We start from the raw sequence: 19,009 nt of genomic DNA, 5'->3' as shown, positions 1-19,009 counted from the left end.
AAGAATAGTGTATAGGAAAGTAGAGTGATGGGGAGGGCGAGAAGAGATGGGGAAAAATTAAAGCGATGCAGAGGGGGGCAAAAGGAAATGAAGGCTTTCAAAAAGGAAATCAGCCGAAGCCGCAGATGGGGAGATTTAATCCTCCCTCCCCCAGAGAATCACCGGAAAGATGCAGACTAATCTCAACCGATAGAGCAAGACACGGGGTGCACCGTTATAGCAGACGACAGCAGAGATGAAGAAAGGCCAATGGTTAATTACAGCTCGCTTCTCACCGCCGATGCTTAGGGGCTCATCCCCACCCCCACGGCCCCGCAGAAGGGCTGGGGCAGCTGCCACTGCACCCCCACCAGGAGCCACAGCCGCCCGCGCGTGGGGAGAGCGGGGCAGCCACGGAGGGACGCGCCAAGCCCCCCGCCCCCCGCGCGTGGGGACAGCGGGGCAGCCACGGAGGGACGCGCCAAGCCCCCCGCCCCCCGCGCGTGGGGACAGCGGGGCAGCCGGCCCCAGCCGGCGCCTGGGAAATAAAGTTTGCAGCCGCTGCAGTGCCGGGCGCGCCCGCCGCAGTGAGAGAAGCCTGCGGAGAGCAAACGCCGGTAGGCCCCGCAGCCGGCTCCCGGCGCATCCCCCCAGCCCCACTGACCGATAACCTCCTGCAGCTCGTAGGCGTCCCTGCAGATGGGCCAGGCGGCGGGCGGCGGGGGCTGCTGGAGGTGGACAGGCGAGTCGCTAGGCTCCGCCATGATGCTGCCGGAGCGCACAGACACCGCACGACCTTCTCCAAACTTCCCTTCCAGCGGCACCTTTAACCCCCGCCCGCTCGCTCGCTCGCTCGCTGCTCACGCTGCCTCCCTGCGAGCCGCCAGCCGCACGGCGGGGGGAAGAGGAGGAGGCAGGGCACCGGCGGCCAGGAGGCGGGGCGGGGAGCTGCGGCTGCACCAGGCAGCCCCGGCCATGGTCCCTAGCGCCTCGCGCCGCCGAGCTGCGGGGGTCCCGATCGCAGCCCGCTGGGCATGCACCTGCCCCGGGGGGAGGAGAGGGTCGGGCGGGGGTGGATCTCCGCCCCCTTGGATGTGTAACTCGCCACCGACAGCCCGCCCGCCGCTGTGTGGTGTCTGGCATCACTTGGCACAGTTGAAGTTGGGGCGCCTGCCATGTGAGAGAGACTCCTCGAGTCCGTCTTGTAGGAAAACCTACGGGTGAAGCCGGGCGGTAGAAATATATGTGTAGTTAAGGCATATTTTGTAAAAAGTGCTAACTTTTAGGAGGCATCATGGCTTTCTCCAAGCCTTGCTCTGCTCATTGCAGCTTTTTGTACAGGCCTTCACTCACTCTGTGGCCATTTCCAGTCCTTTGAATTCTGTTTTAGTTCTGTTGAATATGTTGATGGTCTGGTTAGTCTCAGTCAGTGATGTGGTAAGTGATGAGAGGCCATGGCAAGGATGTCATGGCTCATATTCAATGTACAGCAGAGGCCCCAATCCAGCAAATGGATCCATTATATTTATAGATCAGTGGTTTTCAACCTCTGGTCTCCAGACCCCTGGGGGATCTGCAGACTGTCTGGGGTCTGCAAAACATTGTCGATACTACAGAACAGTGATTTTCAACCTGAGGTCCACAGACTATGCCTAAGATTTCCCAAGGGATCTATACTACCATTTGAAAATATGTAGTGGTCTGCAAATGAAAAAAGGTTGAAAACCACTGTCATAGAGGAATCTTGTTTGTTGGGAGTCCCATTGAAGTCAGTGGGCTCCATAGGAGTTGCAAGGAGATAGAAAGCCTCTGTTAACCCCTGAAGACATACACATATGCTTAACATTAAGTATGTGAGTAGTCCCATTGACGTCAGGTGGATTATTCATGTTCTTAAATTTAAGAACATGCATTTATCTTTGCAGAGCTGGGGCCTTTGTAATTTAACAAACAGGGCCAAATTTACTGCTGGTGTAAGTTCCATTGAGGTGAATGGAACTGTGCCATGTTACACTAGTATGTTAATTCGGTCTATATTGTCAATGAACTAGCAGGTTTCTGTGCAATGCAGAGAGAGAATTCCTTGCTTGAACAGAATTTAGATTAGTACTGAAGAGATTTTAAATGATTTTGTTGCTCTATAAAAGTTAGTAATATAAGGCTTTTCCACTTTGTTTTTTATCATACAAGAACTGAGATGACTGCAGAAAAGCAAAGTCACTGTGTGAGTTATGGAACTCTGCTGCTTGTGATGTCGGCAACATGGATTTTAATTCTTTTTTCTCTTTGTTGTACATTTCCTAGCTCTAGTAAAAATGTTTACCTATTAAATAATTCCAGAAAATACAGGTCCAGTCCTGCCCACATCCCCATTCTTGGCCCTAAATGACTTGTACATATCACATTATTTCAGATTGACAAAACTCTGATGTTATTAAAAAACAAAATATGCTTTCAAAGTTTTTTTTTTTAATTTCAATTATTACAGCTAAGACTGAAAGATTTTTGAAGGTTATCCAAACTAAAATTGGAAAATTTTATCTGAGTGGGGAGAGTTTCAGGGTCAATATGTCTATACTGATGAGAACTAAAGATAACAGAATATTAGTTCCTACTAGTACTATGAAATACAGAGTAGCAAATGTTAAAGCAATAATGAAAGAAACAAAAGAAGAAAAAAACAGAATTGGACCAAGTAATAAAAGTGAACATTGCTGTGTAGCTCATATAAGGAAGCAATTTAGTTAGCAGAGGAAGATCACCTTGGAAAAGCATAGCAATTTGCTTGATTATTAAGTTATTTCCTTGTCACAAAAGTTCTGTTGGGAAATCTGAATGCTGAATGAAAGAGGAACCCCTAATTCTGGCATCTAGCACAAATTATACCTACACTTCATAAATACCGAATCATGTTTGTGCATTGAAGGTTTTTTCTCTCATCCTTCTACATGCCAATTAGGCTCAAGAAGGATACCGTTTCTGCAGTACAGAAAGGAAGCACTGTATATTTTTGCATTGCACTGATTCTCAAATTTCCTTTCTTAATTGACTTTAAAAAAATGTAATTAAAATATTTTTATATATACACATTAAAAATTATCTCCAACAAAATTAAAGGTTAGCAAAAATTGGAAGAGGAAGTATAAAATTGTCATGCTACTACCACAATAATCAGGTTAATACTAAGACAACACAACTTGTTAGTAAAGAAGACCTTTCTGCCAGCAATAGTCTGGGGAAAAAAATAAGACCACAACATTATAGAGCAGTCAGTCAGCACAGAAAAAATTAGTTACTTGCACTCAGTGGAGAACAGCCAACTCCTCCATCTGTATTCAGATTTAAAAAAAAACACAACAGAAACATTATGAATTCTTGTGCTGCTGGTGGTGGTACAGTATCACTGTTTCTGCTGAAACAGTGCTCAGTTTTACATCTGATGATGTTATAAGACACTTTCTTCCAAGGTGCATGATCTCTCTCTAGGATCCTAGAACTCATAAGGTCCCTGCCATTTTATGAGATTAAAAGCTTTCATGGGTAAAACCTTTCAGAGCAGGGATCTTATGCACTATAGAACTTCTCAAACGTGTGCCATGCATACTGGGTTATAACTCAAGAGGGAGCTCCAAAACCAGGCCAAATATGAAAGAGAGCAGCAGCCAGGCCTTCAAACTGTTGGGCTGTGCCACTTGACCAGCTGCCCTTGTTAAAGAGATCTCCCCTTAAGGATGAATAGGAGAGGGACCACACAGCATTGAAGACTTTGCTAATTGGCTAAAGGATGAAAAGAGACACTTCTCCCAGAAGATCCTTCAGACATTTGAAGAAGAGGCCCTGCCCACATATCTGGGAGGTGCCAGGAAGGGATACAAGAAACTCATTTGGAACTACAGATTTATCTGATCTGAAGAAAGGATTAAGTTTAAGGTACAGGTGAAGGTTCAGGCTGGTTTTGTTTTTTTCTGAACTTGTTTTGGCCTTTCCTCTTGATAATGATGAGAATAAATCCTCGTCAGTACTTGACATGCAATGATACAACCCTTCTAGACTACAAGGTGAAAAGAGTTAGGCCAACACTGACCACTTTTGAAAATCCGACCCTACATGTTTGGTACTTTTGCCTGTTGATTAATCAACTTTGTTTTAAGAATTTTTGTTCTAAGACCTATTTTACAGGTGACAAAGGTCATAGATGGGAAGAAATAATAGCGCTTAGTTAGAGTTTTGTAAGGACTCGTAGCATATGGCTGTTATTTCTGATCCATTAGTTGTATAATTGAAAGTATAGAACTATTATTATCTGAATGCTAATCTTTATTATTGGAAACCTAAATGAGTTATGGTAAATCAGACTCTAAGACATATGTGGGAATTGTCCTACTGACTTCAGTGAGACTTCTCACTTAGATAAGAGCTTGCAGGACTGGGGCCATGCAGTTTAGCTGTAGTTACGAGTACTTACTAGTCTATATGTGTTTACACTTTACCAAGTTAGATGATTAAAGAGAGAATCTTCTTGGCACCAACATTACATTACAAAAGGATATAGTACACCGACAGAGCCGTTGATTCTGCAAGGAATATTGTGTGAGCAGTCCACTGTGCCTGTGCAGAGCCTCAGTAAAATCAGTGGAGGAGTCCTTGGGCACAGGGGTCTTACTTGTGGGATAAAGCTCATTGCAGGTCCAGGGCCTTAGTGTGTGTGGTTTGCTATATCCAAGTGGGATTGGAATTTTCTAAATTGGCATTTAATGAATACATTCCTTTAGCTCAAACAATAGGCTTTTGTGTTCTTGGTAGAGGAGATTGCAGGTTCAATTACTGTTGATGGCTATAGTATGTGTGCACAGTCCTGCCATTTGCTACACAAACATTCAAATTAGTCTTTAATTCTTTTCCTTCTCCACAGTGCCCCATATTCCTATGGACTTTTGTGATACAAACAACTCTTTGTGCTATTTCCAGTGGGGTGAATCACAACCCCAGTACATGATTTAAAAAAAACAACAACTAGTGACTTTAGTTCTTGTGAATGATGTCTAACAATCCCAGATACCAACGCCAACATTTTAAAAAATAAGGTCTCATTTTGGGTGACTTACTTTTTGAATACCCAGCTTGAGTCATCTAGGGTTTAATTTTCAGGGGTGCTGAGCACCTGCAACTCCCATGTTCAACAGCTCTGTAAGTGAGGCAATAGGGCCCAGATCCTCAAATGTAGTTAGGTTACTAAATACATTTGAGGAACTGGGCCCAGATGTCTCAAATTGGGCACCCAGAATAAGAGAGAACTTTTGAACAACTCTAGGCCTCCAGTTATCCATAGAGCAGGTACAACACAGGAATCAATGGAGCAAGCTCCAAACACCAGTGGTTTCCCAATCTTGTTCAGAAGGAATCCTTACTAGGATAGCTGAGGGCTTGTCTACACTTGAAATGCTACAGAGGTGCTGCTGTAGCATTTCAGTGTAGACACTACCCTTGATGAGGGGAGGGGTTCTCCCACTGGCATTGGTAATCAACCTCCCAGAGAGGCGGTAGCTTGATCAATGAAAGTATATTTTTCCATTGACTTAGCACTATCTACACTGGGGTTAGGTTAGCTTAACCAGATTTCTCAGAGGTTGGATTTTTCACAGCCCTGAGCTTCATATCTGGGTTGACCTAACTTTTTAGTATAGAGCAGGCTTGAGTGACCATGTCCTTTCAGGCCTTATCTCTCCACTGAGACTGCCCAGAAGGATACTAACTGTGGGTAACTTTCAGTCACTACCAAACCAGTCTAGATTTGTACCAGCAATGTAAAAGTGACAGAGTCAAGCTACTACTTACCACTTGGATAGCTCATAAATGTATACTAATAATTACATATATTTCAAATGTTCTGAACTCTTAGTTGGGCAGATAGAACCCCATAGATAGGTTTTGGAATATGTAAATCAATTGGTAAATCATGTATTGGTCACAGTATAACGCCTTGGATTGGAATTTTCAGAAATCATGAGCTCTTATCAGAATAATTTGGATGAATTTGGGGCATAATCACAATTGGAAAAAAACAATAGACTGAAGATTTATTTTGCTGTGTGGATTCTGATTCACTAATTTAGTTGTTAAAGTGATTTAGTTTGAAAACTAAGCATTTTAGAAGGACTGAAACTTTTGTTTCAGAGTAGCAGTGTGTTAGTCCATATTCGCAAAAGTAACAGGAGTACTTGTGGCATCTTAGAGACTAACACATTTATTTGAGCATAACCTTTTGTGGGCCACAGCCCACTTCTTCAGATGCATAAAATGGAACATATAGTAAGGAGATATATATACACACAGAACATGAAAAGGTGGAAGTAGCCATATCAACTCCAAGAGGCTAATTAATTAAGATGAGTTATAATCATCAGGAGAAAAAAACTTTTGTAGTGATAATCAAGATGGCCCATTTCAGACAATTGACAAGAGGTGTGAGGATACTTAACATGGGGAAATAGATTCAGTCTGTGTAATGACTCAGTCATTCCCAGTCTCTATTCAAGCCTAAATTAATGGTATCTAGTTTGCATATTAATTCAAGTTTGCAGTTTCTCATTGGAGTAAACTAGATACCATTAATTTAGGCTTGAATAGAGACTGGGATGGGGCTCTTGCAATCTCTCCTGTTGAAGCAGTGCCGTTATGTATAAATAAATAAATATTCTTTAGGCCAGAGAGCATGAGAATGACTCTCTGTCCCAATGGTCAAGGCACTCCCGAGGGAATAGCCAGATTACAATCCTGTAGTGAATAGCTAATAATTTATACACAATGGAACAGCTTCAAGAGGAGATACTGAGGTAGCTCTGCCTCAGAATATTCCATAGGCGAGTGGTTGGTGGTTAGAGCACTCTGCTAGGAAGTAGGCGATCCAAGTTCATCTCTTCTCCACATCAGGCAGATTGGGGATTTGACCACAGATCTCCCACTTCCAAGGTGAGTGTTCTAAGCCTTAAATATGGATAGAGTATAAGAGAAACTAACCTGGCTTAGATACTGTGATCAGGGTCCCAGTGAGGGCCAACTGAGGTAACTCAATTAGGGTGAACTGCAAAGAATGGGGCAGATAATCCCCAAAGATGGTGGATATTTTCAATATTTAGATTTACCAAGCCAGCATAAAACAGCTTCTTTATTACCTCACTAGTTGCCCGGAAGCCAACAACACAGTTGCCTTGAAGTAACCTGATCCTCAGGCCTCCATCTAGGTACCCAAGTCAAATATGATGAAGATTTCTGACAATCTTATTTCATCATATAAAAGAAAAGGTTCTGCCAATCCCAAAGGATCAGACACATTACCTTCCAGGTTATTGAATATTCCAGATTTTACCCAAATACATGCTTACGTCAATTATTATTAACTAAACTAAAATTTATTTTAAAAGAAAAGAGCAAGGGTATGGTTAAAAGATCAATATACGTGCAGACATGAGTTCTATTCTTGAGGCTCAGATACATAGCAGAGATGGTGAGCTTTGTAGTTGCATAGAGTTCTTTTAGAATTTAGTCCATAGGTTATAGTCCAATGTCCAGTATCATATTCAGGGTGTTTCCAGCTGAACTGGTACCTCAGTCTTGTAACTCAAACTTCCCCTGATGAAGCTTAAGCAGATCTGAGATAACAGGATCAGGACCCAAGGATCTTTTATACAATTTCAAGCCTTCTTTGACAGTTTAGATTCCTTCTGGGAACAATAGGCCTCATTTCCTAAGCATCATCGTTAATTATTCACACAGATTAACATAAGGCAATTACCTATTTTTCCACCATTCACAGGTGATTTTCTATACATTTCAAAGAGAGATGAATACAGGGATATCCCGTGTGACATTGCAGTCTATATGATTTTATAAAAATATGCTAATGTGTGAATATAATGTAACTGGAATATGCTTCATGCAAAAGGTCTCTTGTAAGGTATCATTACAAAGCTTATAATCTACTGAGTGTGATCATCCTATTTGTATAAATATACCACTCTTGTATCTGAAACTAGAAATATGAAATATAACTCTGAGGGCCTGTTGTAATTATGCAAAGTGTGGGCCATTATGGTGGTTTGGAGTCCTGATGACTCCCATTAACCAGGACAATTGTCTGCAGATGGCTCTTTTTTACCTGTAAGTCTTCCTGTATACTTGTGTGCTGGAAAGTGGGCAATGAAGTCTTGCAGTGACGTGTAATCATGTCACCTGAACTGGAATCCATCTTTAACCTGGTGTCTTTCCATTGAGAAAGAGGGGGTGGGAATCCAGAGAGGGACAAAGGATTCCTGCCTTATGCAAAAGATTTATAAATGGGTGGAACAGAACAAAGGGGGAAGAGCCATCATGAAGAATCCCCTAGCTACCACCTGAGCTGGAACAAGAGCTGTACCAGGGGAAAGAATTGTGTCCAGACCTGGAAGGTGTCCAGTCTGAGATAAAAACTTACTGAAGCATCTCTAAGGGTGAGATTATCTGTATTCAGTTTTTGATTAGGCATAGATTTGCGTATTTTTATTTTATTTTGCTTGGTGACTTACTTTGTTCTGTCTGTTACTACTTGGAACCACTTAAATCCTACTTTCTGTATTTAATAAAATTACTTTTAACTTATTAATTAACTCAGAGTATGTGTCAATACTTGGGTAGACAAACAGCTGTGCATATCTCTCTATCGGTGTTACAGAGGGCAAACAATTTGAGTTTACCCCGTATAAGCTTTATACAGGGTAAAACGGATTTATTTGGGTTTAGACCCTATTGGGAGTTGGGCATCTGAGTATTAAAGACAAGAACGCTTCTTCGGATAAGCCTACAGCAGTTAGGGGACATGATTCAGACCTGGGTCTAAGTTTGCAGCAAGCTAGCGAGTCTGGCTCAAACCAGGCAGGGCACTGACATCCTAAGCTGACGGGGCAGGAAAGCAGGGGCAGAAGTAGTCTTGGCACAGCAGGTGGCAGCTCCCAAGGGGGGTTCTGTGATCCGACCCGTCACATCCTGTGTTTACAATTCATTTAAATGCTCGGATGTTCTTTTGATCTCTGAATTAACAGAATATAGCATAGACAGGGACTGTTGATTACACTGTTGACCACTACCCATAAACTGTATATGTAAATACACAAAAACACAAACATTGTCTCCCCATATGTCTTTAAGGATTGAATTTGATTCATTCATCCTGCAGGATGTTTAACCCTGTCTGGCCATGCATCACAAGCACCTAACCCTAAGATTCATGGCTGTGAATGTCAAGCAGAGATGGACACCTCCTTCGTGCCCAGAGTTGGGCACCTAAATCCCTTTAAGGGGTGGGTTTAAGCCCCATCTCATCAACATTTCCTATTGGCTAGTTTAGGCTCCCCACTCAGTGTGCTGGCTTTTGTGAATCCCTGGTGTTGGTACATAACTCTCCCTATGCATTGTATAGGGAGCCTGGACACCTAATTCAGAGTTGAGAATTCCACTAGGCAGCAGGACACGTAAAGGCTTGTGAATCCTACTCTCTGTGTCTCAGTTCCTCAGGATACCTCACAGAGGACCTGTGAGGATAAATACATTAATGATTGTGAGGTGCTTAAATATTACAGTAATGGGGGCCAAACAATATACCTGTGATAGAAAGATTAGACACTTGTGAGTGGAAGTCCCCATTAGGTCCCAAAGAGCTTTGGCATTGCTTTTCAGGCACTTTGAACAAATTGGACAGTGTTTTCCTTTTAAACATAGTATTTTTATTATTAAATAAGCATTAATTTCACCCCTCTTACAGAAACAAATGGGAATACATCAGCAATGACCACTAAAGAAGAGCTATGCAGCAGCAGAGTTGTTCGCATATTTATGTTATGAGTAGTGAGCTTCATACATGTGTGAATAGTGTATGGGTCATCTGCATGTCATAAATTGGCTCCTTTGCAGTTTCTCCAATGGAGACAGGTATCAAATGGTAAATGAATGGGTGACACTTATTAGTATTATTTTATCTATGTTATCCTGGGAATCTCGGGTTTTAAAGAAAATAATGGGAAAGATTTTTTAAAACATGTTTAATTCATACACTCTAAGAAATATGATCATCGCTTGTTTCAGCTGTAGTTACCAATGTTTACAAAACAATTACCTAAAATAAAAAATAAACTTTCAGTGTGATGAGATTTGTTTTTCTGCTTAATCATGAGCTATAAATGCTATTAAATAGTTTTTTTCTAAATGATATTATTTCTGATTTGTATAATGTTAAATTCCATTAACTGTTTCTTTACCCAGATATAAGGTCTACTGAGACAGTAATACTGTAAATGGAGTTTGGGATTTGGGACAGATTTTGTCATTGCTATAGATATAATAATTCCCTGTAAACCAGTAAAGCTCTAAGACAAGACAATCTACCCAGAGGGAGAAGGTCAGAAGCTGGTACTCTCTGCCACTTACATCACTTATAGCTCACAGAGAGATTGCCAGGGCACTGCCACTGAATGTCTGAAACCAAAATGTCTCTATAGGAAATGAATATGGAGTAAGGTCCCCACTCTGGGAAGATAGTAACAAAGGTGCTAAAATATGGTGCTCAGATCTACGAAAAATACCTTAAGTATCTCAAATGAACACGATAAAGTATGTTTGTCTTTTATATACATGAGGAACAGCACAAGTTAGGAGCTAGGCTGTCCACTGATTCCTCAAATCTGCTTATAAATACATTATTCAAAGCCTCCAAATATTGACTCTAAAACTCAATTTTTGTGCTTCATTAACAGGACAATTTCAAGTGATTTACCTTCAAAATATAGGTTTTGTATTTTTTTAAGGTTGAAAAGAAGGAGGCTCCGACCCTAGTAAACACAATTATTTTCAGAAGCAGTTCTTTTGTTTGTTTTTACATATCAGCTGGCACTTTTTTAATTCATGAGAACCAGAAAGTGAAGCAAACTGGGTCCTGTCTACGCTTAAAAATTTTGCTGATAGAGCTGTGTTGTTTAAAAAAACCACACCTGTACCAACATAGCTATGCCAGTAAAAGCCCTAGTGTAGATGCAGTTGCACGAGGATAGCTTATGCCAGTTGCTAGAATCGGCTTAAGGGTACGTCTCACTACAGCAGCACAGCTGTAGTGTAGATACTTCATACATCAGTGGAAGGGGTTCTTCTCTGTGTTGTTGGTCCACCTCTCTGAGAGATGGCAACTAGGTGGCCCTAATACTCGGGGTGGAGGGGAGGCCAAATTTTTTCTGCTCTGCTTTTTCAAAGGCAAGGAATGGGTTCCCATTTTTTTCTTAATGGGGGCGGGGGCAGCATTTACTTTAACATCTGACTTCCTAAGACTTTTACCAACTTCAATGTGTAGAGTTCTCTTCCTGCCTTTCCCGATAAACAGAATTCTGGAATTATGGATGACAGTTTCATTGCTGCTTGGAACATATTAAAATATTTAAGACTCATAATATTTAAAAGAAATACGTCTTCTGCTGTAATAAACACTACAACTGAAAATAAACTGAACTTAATAGAAACGGCTTCTGTTCACGCTAATTGTGTTTATATTTATTGATGCACTGACAGTTCATTGTATGAATGATATAAAGTATTGAACAACTAAAAAGTGGCGTACGTAGAGCAATTAGAAAAAAGAAAGGCACCTTTTATATTCAAATACTGTCCTCTAGATGCTATAAATCAAATGGCAAACAGACTTTCTGTAGAAAGAACTGAATTATATTTTTAATTAGGGTCTGTGAGCCTGAGTTACAAACTAAAAGCAATAAACTCCCCTAGATTCACAACAGATCTTCCACTGCTATCAACAAGATTATTAACTTTTTAAATTAGTATTTGCATGCCTATTGTACTAGTCATCTTCAATGCACTTTAAAAACACTAGCAAATTATTTCTCATAGTACCCCGACTCCTTTGAGGCATTATGATTAGAGCTAGTCAAAAAACATGGGAGTATGGGGGAGGGAATCTAATCAAATTTTAGTGGGGGGCATGAGAAAACAGGGAAAGGGGAGTGGGATGAAACAATACAAGCCAAGTGGGCATGATGATGATGATGATAGGCACATTCCTGTGTTCCAGAACAGGCTACATGTGAAGAGTGGGGGGAGAAAGAAAGGGAGAATCCATCTGTGCAGTAAATTCTACATTAAATCCTGTTCTATATGTACATAAAATACTTCTAATAAAAATAAATGCAGCACTCAAGGTTTCTTTCTCAGTCACAAGAGCCAGTCACTTTTTTAATTTTTTTAATTGAAAGTTCAAATTCTGCAGAGTTGGAAACTGACATGGGGGCCAGACGAATACATCAAGCAAGCTGCCTTCAGCCCTTGGCCCCACAATCTGACACGCACGCTATAAATCAGGGAAATAACTCCTATTGATTTGTATTATCACTGCTGACATTTCTCTCAGCAAGTTTCAGGTGACATTTCCCCTCTGTTGACAAATTGCAAATTCATGTGTTTTGTAAGGACAAACTGAAAGATCTTTTACTTTCAAATGAATAATTTCATAATGGAAAAAGATCTGGTTATACTTTCTGGAGCTTTGGGGTATTTTGATCTCATATCTCAAGAGATACTAGATTGACTGGCCTGAAGCCACTCAGTTAACTGCAGAAAAAGATAGTACAGGCAGTGCGAGTTTCCTCTTTGTCCAGTCAAAATGCCTGAATCCTGACCAGCAGGCACCACATCTAAGATGAGAGGGCACTACAATCTCCATGCCTTGTTAGTCCTTGGCCTCTGCTGAGACTGCCAAAAAATGTCATTTCATGCCAATTGTGATGATTTGTGCTGTCTGCCAGATACTGGATCGAGTCAATACATTTCACAGAGGCTACGAAACATCCATCAAATGGAAAGAACCTTCAATCTGCCAACCAGGGCTGGGTACAGAGAGATCTCAGAGGACAGTGGCTCCACATCTCTTACAATTCCCAGTGTAGTTAACTTCTAAATCTAGAAATGGGCTACTTTTTTTCATTTTGTTTCTGTCTCTGTTGTTCTGCTGTATTCATCACTTGGATATCTAAGCACCTTACAAAACTCTGTGAGTGGTCTACACAGAGACCTGATTTTCTGCTTCTCATCCTCTGTCCAGAGGCTGGTAGGTTTCATTAGAACTTCATTCTTATCCTTCTGTTAATCTTCCTTGCTCTCTTCCCAACAGGAAAAGTAGTGTTTGGTTTTTTTGTTTTGGTTTGGTTTTTGTTTGGTTTTTTTTTAGGGGAATCACAAGATAGGTATGTGTGTGCCTTAGGGTTACCACCTTTGAAATGCAAAAAACCCAGCATCCCGCTACTCCAAGACAAACCCACCACAAACACAACACAAGGCAACTTCTTAACTCACCCCTCCAACAGCCACTTACAGTATCTAGAGAGATATTACATATAGATAAGATTGAGAACCTTGCACATGTCGGCAGGTAAAGTAGACGTACCCTAAGATTTGTGACTAATCCACTCTCTCTCTCTTTCCCCCTTCTTTCCTATCTCTTATTTAGTGATGCTATAAAGGCCATGGAGACTATAAAGGCCATGCAGCTGATGACAGGAGGATAGATTCTATCCCCACTCAACTCACGTAGAATTCCCTTGCAAAAAGCCTGTTTACTCAGCCTGCATGCTGGGGAGAGAATTTGGGTCTAACTGAATTGTGTCAAGCATTCCTAATGGGGAGTGAAAAGTCCTTCCAGCAACCTATTATTGATTTGACGATGGCTGTGATTAGTTTTCTCAGATTGTATACAATATTCTTTTGGCAAAACAACTGATTTAATTAGGATGATGTAGCTGAAGTTTATATCTATTTTTGTTACTGAATAACTTAATAAAATCCCCTTTCATAGAGCAGAAATTGTGAACAATATAGCATTCAAAGTGATAAGCTCCCAACATAAGAGTTTAGACTACAGTAACACTTTTTAATGAGACACCAGACTTGGAAGTCATGTTTTAACATTTTTTATTATGTATGTTTTAACTTTGTTTATTGCTTTTAAAATCACTTACAGAATGGGAATACTTTGATCCCAGGATTTTATATAGTAACTGGTGTACATTGCAAGTCTTGTAAATGTCTGAGTTATCTCTCTGCAATCATAATTAAGCAATTTAAATGGCTGCTATAAAAATTCAGAGTTCCTTTTCTGGTTTCCTTTCTCAGTATAACAGTTCAAGCCTCGTGGGTGGGGGGGGATGGGGGAAGCACATGTTTTTTCCAATAGCTGTATAGCTACACATTTACCTTGAATAATATTTATGCAAATCAGATCAGGAATATCTAAGATACACTTCCTGACACTTACCTACAGGATAGTGTCAGGATATAATCTTTCCCCTCACCTTCTTTCTTAGGCTTTCTATTAGGGGATTGTTGGAGTGAGACCAGGGATTATACCAGATTAACACATATTTAACATTTGTGTTTTATTAGAAGTGCACCTAGAGAATGTCCAATAAGAGCACTGTATAGAAACGAATGAACAGCTATGGATTTGCCCTAGGAACTTCAGAATTGGATTCTGAAATTGTAGAGAGATCGTAGGGAGACACAACATCCTAATTACCCACATTGCAATTTCGCCAGGAAACTACCTATTCTTGCCATGAGATCTCTAATGACCAAGGTGTACAGGATGACCTCACTCTTACAGCTCATCTGAAAGACAGTCGCACCAGTAACCAAGTGCCTCCAACACCATTCAGGATCTTAGTTCCATACTGACTGATATGGAAGAGGATTTCCTCCTGAATCAACAGTATTTCTTATAGTACCTTAGTTTTCCTTAGTGGTCTCCAATACAATCAGGGCTTGTCTACACAGTGCCTCAGTCCCCACCAGCAGGGGCGTAAGTTCTAATTCACAAGAGCATGGTTGTATGGCCCAATGTGTACTCTGCCGGCACACATTAAGAGTTACTTAGTATGCATTAATGTAGTACCGTTTGAAATAGGAGCACGTGAATGCACACTAAGGAACTTCTGGTGTGCACCACTAAGGTCCATGTAGGCCAGTTAGCACATGACATGCTGGTATTCATCACAATTTACAATCCCTGCTAGTGCAGATTAAGACACTGTTTAAAAAGCACTAGTCCAGCTCTGCTTGCATGGTCTTACAAAGCTCTGCCCAAGGTAGTAATGCTGCAGACATTATAAGGTGCCTGGTAACATTTCGCTACATAAATTGATTGAGTCACCTTTTCTACTTAAACAAATCCACAATAATACTTTCAGCAAAATCTGTTACTCTATTTCACTTCCTTGCTGCCATGAGTAACAGCTATGTCTAATTTGGTCTTTTAAATGTTTAATACATCACTCCAAAAATCACAATACATTTTACAAGCACATTAGCATGGAGAGCCTTCTCAACTTCCTGTAAGAAAAACAAGATCCAAAAAACAAATTTGTTTTCTTCTCAAGGACATTCAGCATTTTTTAAGAAGCTGTTTCTCCTTATCTAATGGGCTGTTTTTGATGGCTGTCATTTCAGATCTCACCCCAAAAAAGCTCATGGAAGTTTGCAGTCTGTAGCTCTTCAAGTACTGGTTTTTTTACAGAGCACTTTTTTTCCTTGCTGTACCTGTGCGGCCACCTGGCAGGTCTGCTGTTCACCTGGGGGTAGAGGCATGCCTTTTGGAAAGTTTTCTCTGTATTTTCCTTTGTCCTACTGAATGTCTAATCCATGGCATTAGACAGCAAAATCCTTTTAGCAGTTAAGAACTTTTCCCCTTGCCAGCAACCATTTGGCAGATTTTGGTGGGGTCAGAGCCAATGCACAATGTTGTTACTCTGCAGGAAAGTAAAATTAGTTCCCCCTAACAAACACACTCCTTATGTTTTTCTACTTGCACAAGATCTGTGGCAAAAAACACCGTCTCTATCTGTACTAACATTTGTGGGTGTCAAAGGACCAAAGAATCGTCTCAATTGCGAGTATGTGTGTGTGTGTGTGTGTGTGTGTGTGTGTGTGTGTAAATATATTCTTGGACATTTGAAAATAAGATTTCACATTTCCTCCCTGATTTTGTGCCGAGCATAGTCTCCATTATTTGGATAAGAGACCTTCAAAGAACACTGAGGGTATGGCTACACTGCAATTGCACACCCACAGCTGGCCCATGCCAGCTGACTCTGTCTCACGGGGGCATCTGCAGCCTGAGCGCTGGGATCTCCCACCTCACAGGATCCTACAGCCCAGGCTCCAGCCCAAGCCCAGATGTCTACCACACAATTAAACAGCTCCTTAGTCCGAGCCCCGCAATCTCAAGTCAACGGGCATGGGCCAGCTGCAGGTTTTTAATTGCAGTGTAGACATACCCTTAGGTGCGGCAGGAATTTATGTTGGTGACTTAGTATGTGGCACTCTTCCCTCCTAGAAGTCAGTAATGAAACAACAGGCACTTCATCAAAGTGTTAGCATGTGCAACTGTCTCTGTGATGCTGTATCTAAGATGAGATGTAAAATAGATGTCCTAGTCACTGTGTGTAGTATATTGGGGTACTGTCTCTTTAAAATTAGGTGTGTATAATTACCAGAGGGCCTTTCACATGAGAGTTCTCTTACATGATGCAGGCACCTCAGGGTCTACATATTCAGAGACTGTAGGAGCCATCCTGTAACTTATGTATCAAATAAAGAAAGTTGTGGTTTAAACTTTATATCCCTGGTCTCATTCTGAGTTCCTAAAGTACAGAGGCTGCAGCATACCCACAAGGAAAATGCTGTTGGCTGCCTATTAGAAAGCACCACATGGTGTCAGAAGTGCCCACATTCTGCATGAAGCAAGAAGTGTCTGTTTTTGTCAGAAGAACAGTGGATCAGTAAACAGTGCAAACTGCTAGACACCAACAAGAAACTGCAATCTACAGACCATCAGGAACCAACAGAAGATACAGAGCACTGAAACACAGCGAGTGCACAAATATGAAACTGAAAGTAAAGCAGTTACATTAGAAAATGGGGGGGGGGGACGTGGAGGGTTCCAAGCCACCTCCACCTTTATCTTTACCTGGCAACCTTGCTGAGAATTGGAGTAGACAGGAACAACACCTCCACATCTATACAAAAGCCCCAGGAGCAGATAAAAGAAAGGAGGACTTAAAAGTATCAATTTTATTGTTCACAGTGGGGTGGCGGCTCTGGACGTTGATAACACATTTGTACAGCAGCCTGCTGAAATGCTCCTACTTTGAATGAGGTTTTTAACAATGCTTAGGAACTACTGTAACCCGAAGAAAAATGTTGTGTTTGAACGATACCAGTTCACAATAAGAGAAGTCAAATACATGGGACACGTTCCCTCATCACAAGGAATCAGGTCAGATGACTGTAAGGATGAAACCATAGCTAACATGGAACCTCCACAGGACAAGACGGCATTACAGAAGATCCTGGGGATGATTAGATTCCTTGCATATTACATCCCTGATGAAGCATCTTTGGCTGCTCCACTAACACAATTGCTGCAGGAGAACATAAGCTGGCAATGGTTATGGGAAAATGACAAGGCACTGCAATAACTAGAGACAGCATTCTGTAATGCAACAGTATGCAGATTCTAAGATCCCAACAAACCAGTCACCATTCAAGCAGATGCATTCAAAGATGATTTAGGAGCTTGTTGACTGCGAGACAGAGTCCCCATTTCATACATGTCATGAGGTCTGATAGAAGTAGAACAAAATTATGCTCAAATAGAGAAGGAACTACTTGCTATTGTGTTAGACACAAAGAAATTTCATCAGTACATATATGGAAGACAGGATGAGGTACAGTCTGATCATAAACTGCTGGAGACAATATTCTCCAAACCTCTAGGAAAAGCACCTGCAAGGCTACAACACTTGCTATTTCAGTTACAGAAATATTGTTTTAAAGTCATGCATATCCCCGGTGAAGAAATGCTAATTGAACATACATTATCGAGAGCTGCAATGTATTGCATAGTATAGACCAGGGGTGGCCAATCTGTGGCTCCTGAACCGCATGCAGCTCTTCAGAAGTTAATATGTGGCTCCTTACATAGGTGCTGACTCTGGGACTGGAGCGACAGGTGCTAACTTTCCACTGTTCAACCCCAGGCCCCACCCCCACTCCACCCCTTACCCCAAGGCCCCCGTCCCTTCCCCCCCCTCCCCTGAGCCTGCTGCACCCTTGTTTCCCCCCCTCCATCCCAGAGCCTCCTGTACAGTGTGAAACAGCTGATTGCGGCGGACAGGAGGCATGGGGATGGTGGGGGAGGTGCTGATTGGCAGGGCTGCCAGCAGGCAGGAGAAGCTGGGAGTAGGGTGGGGTGGGGGTGGGGGTGGGGGGCTGATGGGGACTGCTGATGTATTACTGTGGCTCTTTCGCAATGTACATTGATAATTTCTGGCTCCTTCTCAGGCTCAGGTTGGCCATCCCCGGTATAGACCATGTTCATGAAATCACTGATGAAAAAGGTTGCCTATGCAGCTGAGGTCACTACTGCACTCAGCACACATCTGTTAAACAAACTGAGGGAAGACACAGAAAAATTCTGTAATGCATGCTTTACACGATATTGTACATGAGGGATGTCCACACAGAAGATGTGTGAGTCCCAGGTTGCAGCCTTATTGGGCTGTGAAAAAACACTATCATTACAACAAGGTTTGTTAATCGTTGGTGACAAGCTAATTATTCCTAAAAATACAAGGCAGAAAATGCTTAACCACTTGCACAAGTTACAACATGTCATTCAGAGAACAAAAGCATGAGTTAGGTTGAAAATGTACTGGTCAGGTATGATTCAACATATAAAATAACTTATAGAAGGATGCAGGGTATGTCAGGAACATAGACCGAATAACCAAAAAGACTATTCTTGTATCATAAACTTCTTGATCAGCCATGGCACAAGATAGCTGCAGATACTCATACCTAATCCTAGTGGGCTACGTTTTCAAATTTCCAGAAGTTCTGCACCTGCCACTGCTACAACCCAAAATACCTCAGAGGTTCACACCTGATTAAA

The 19,009-nt window shown here is 41.6% G+C and overlaps 1 protein-coding gene across 2 annotated transcripts in view; it reads right to left on the bottom strand.

Annotated features, from left to right (window-relative positions):
* STK39 (serine/threonine kinase 39) overlaps positions 1 to 863 on the bottom strand; it is a 185,665-nt gene extending 184,802 nt beyond the window's left edge. For both annotated transcript variants that reach the window (XM_030580834.1, XM_030580836.1), the window contains exon 1: positions 644 to 863. In XM_030580834.1, the coding sequence (XP_030436694.1) occupies positions 644 to 743 (100 nt within the window). In that variant the 5' untranslated portion in view covers positions 744 to 863. The remainder of the gene's footprint in view (positions 1 to 643) is intronic.
* Positions 864 to 19,009: the final 18,146 nt, after the last annotated feature.

Source organism: Gopherus evgoodei, chromosome 11 (assembly GCF_007399415.2).
Source record: "Gopherus evgoodei ecotype Sinaloan lineage chromosome 11, rGopEvg1_v1.p, whole genome shotgun sequence".
Classification (NCBI taxonomy): Eukaryota; Metazoa; Chordata; order Testudines; family Testudinidae; genus Gopherus; species Gopherus evgoodei.
Note: the sequence above shows the minus strand (reverse complement) of the source record. Positions and strands in the feature narration are given on the sequence as shown.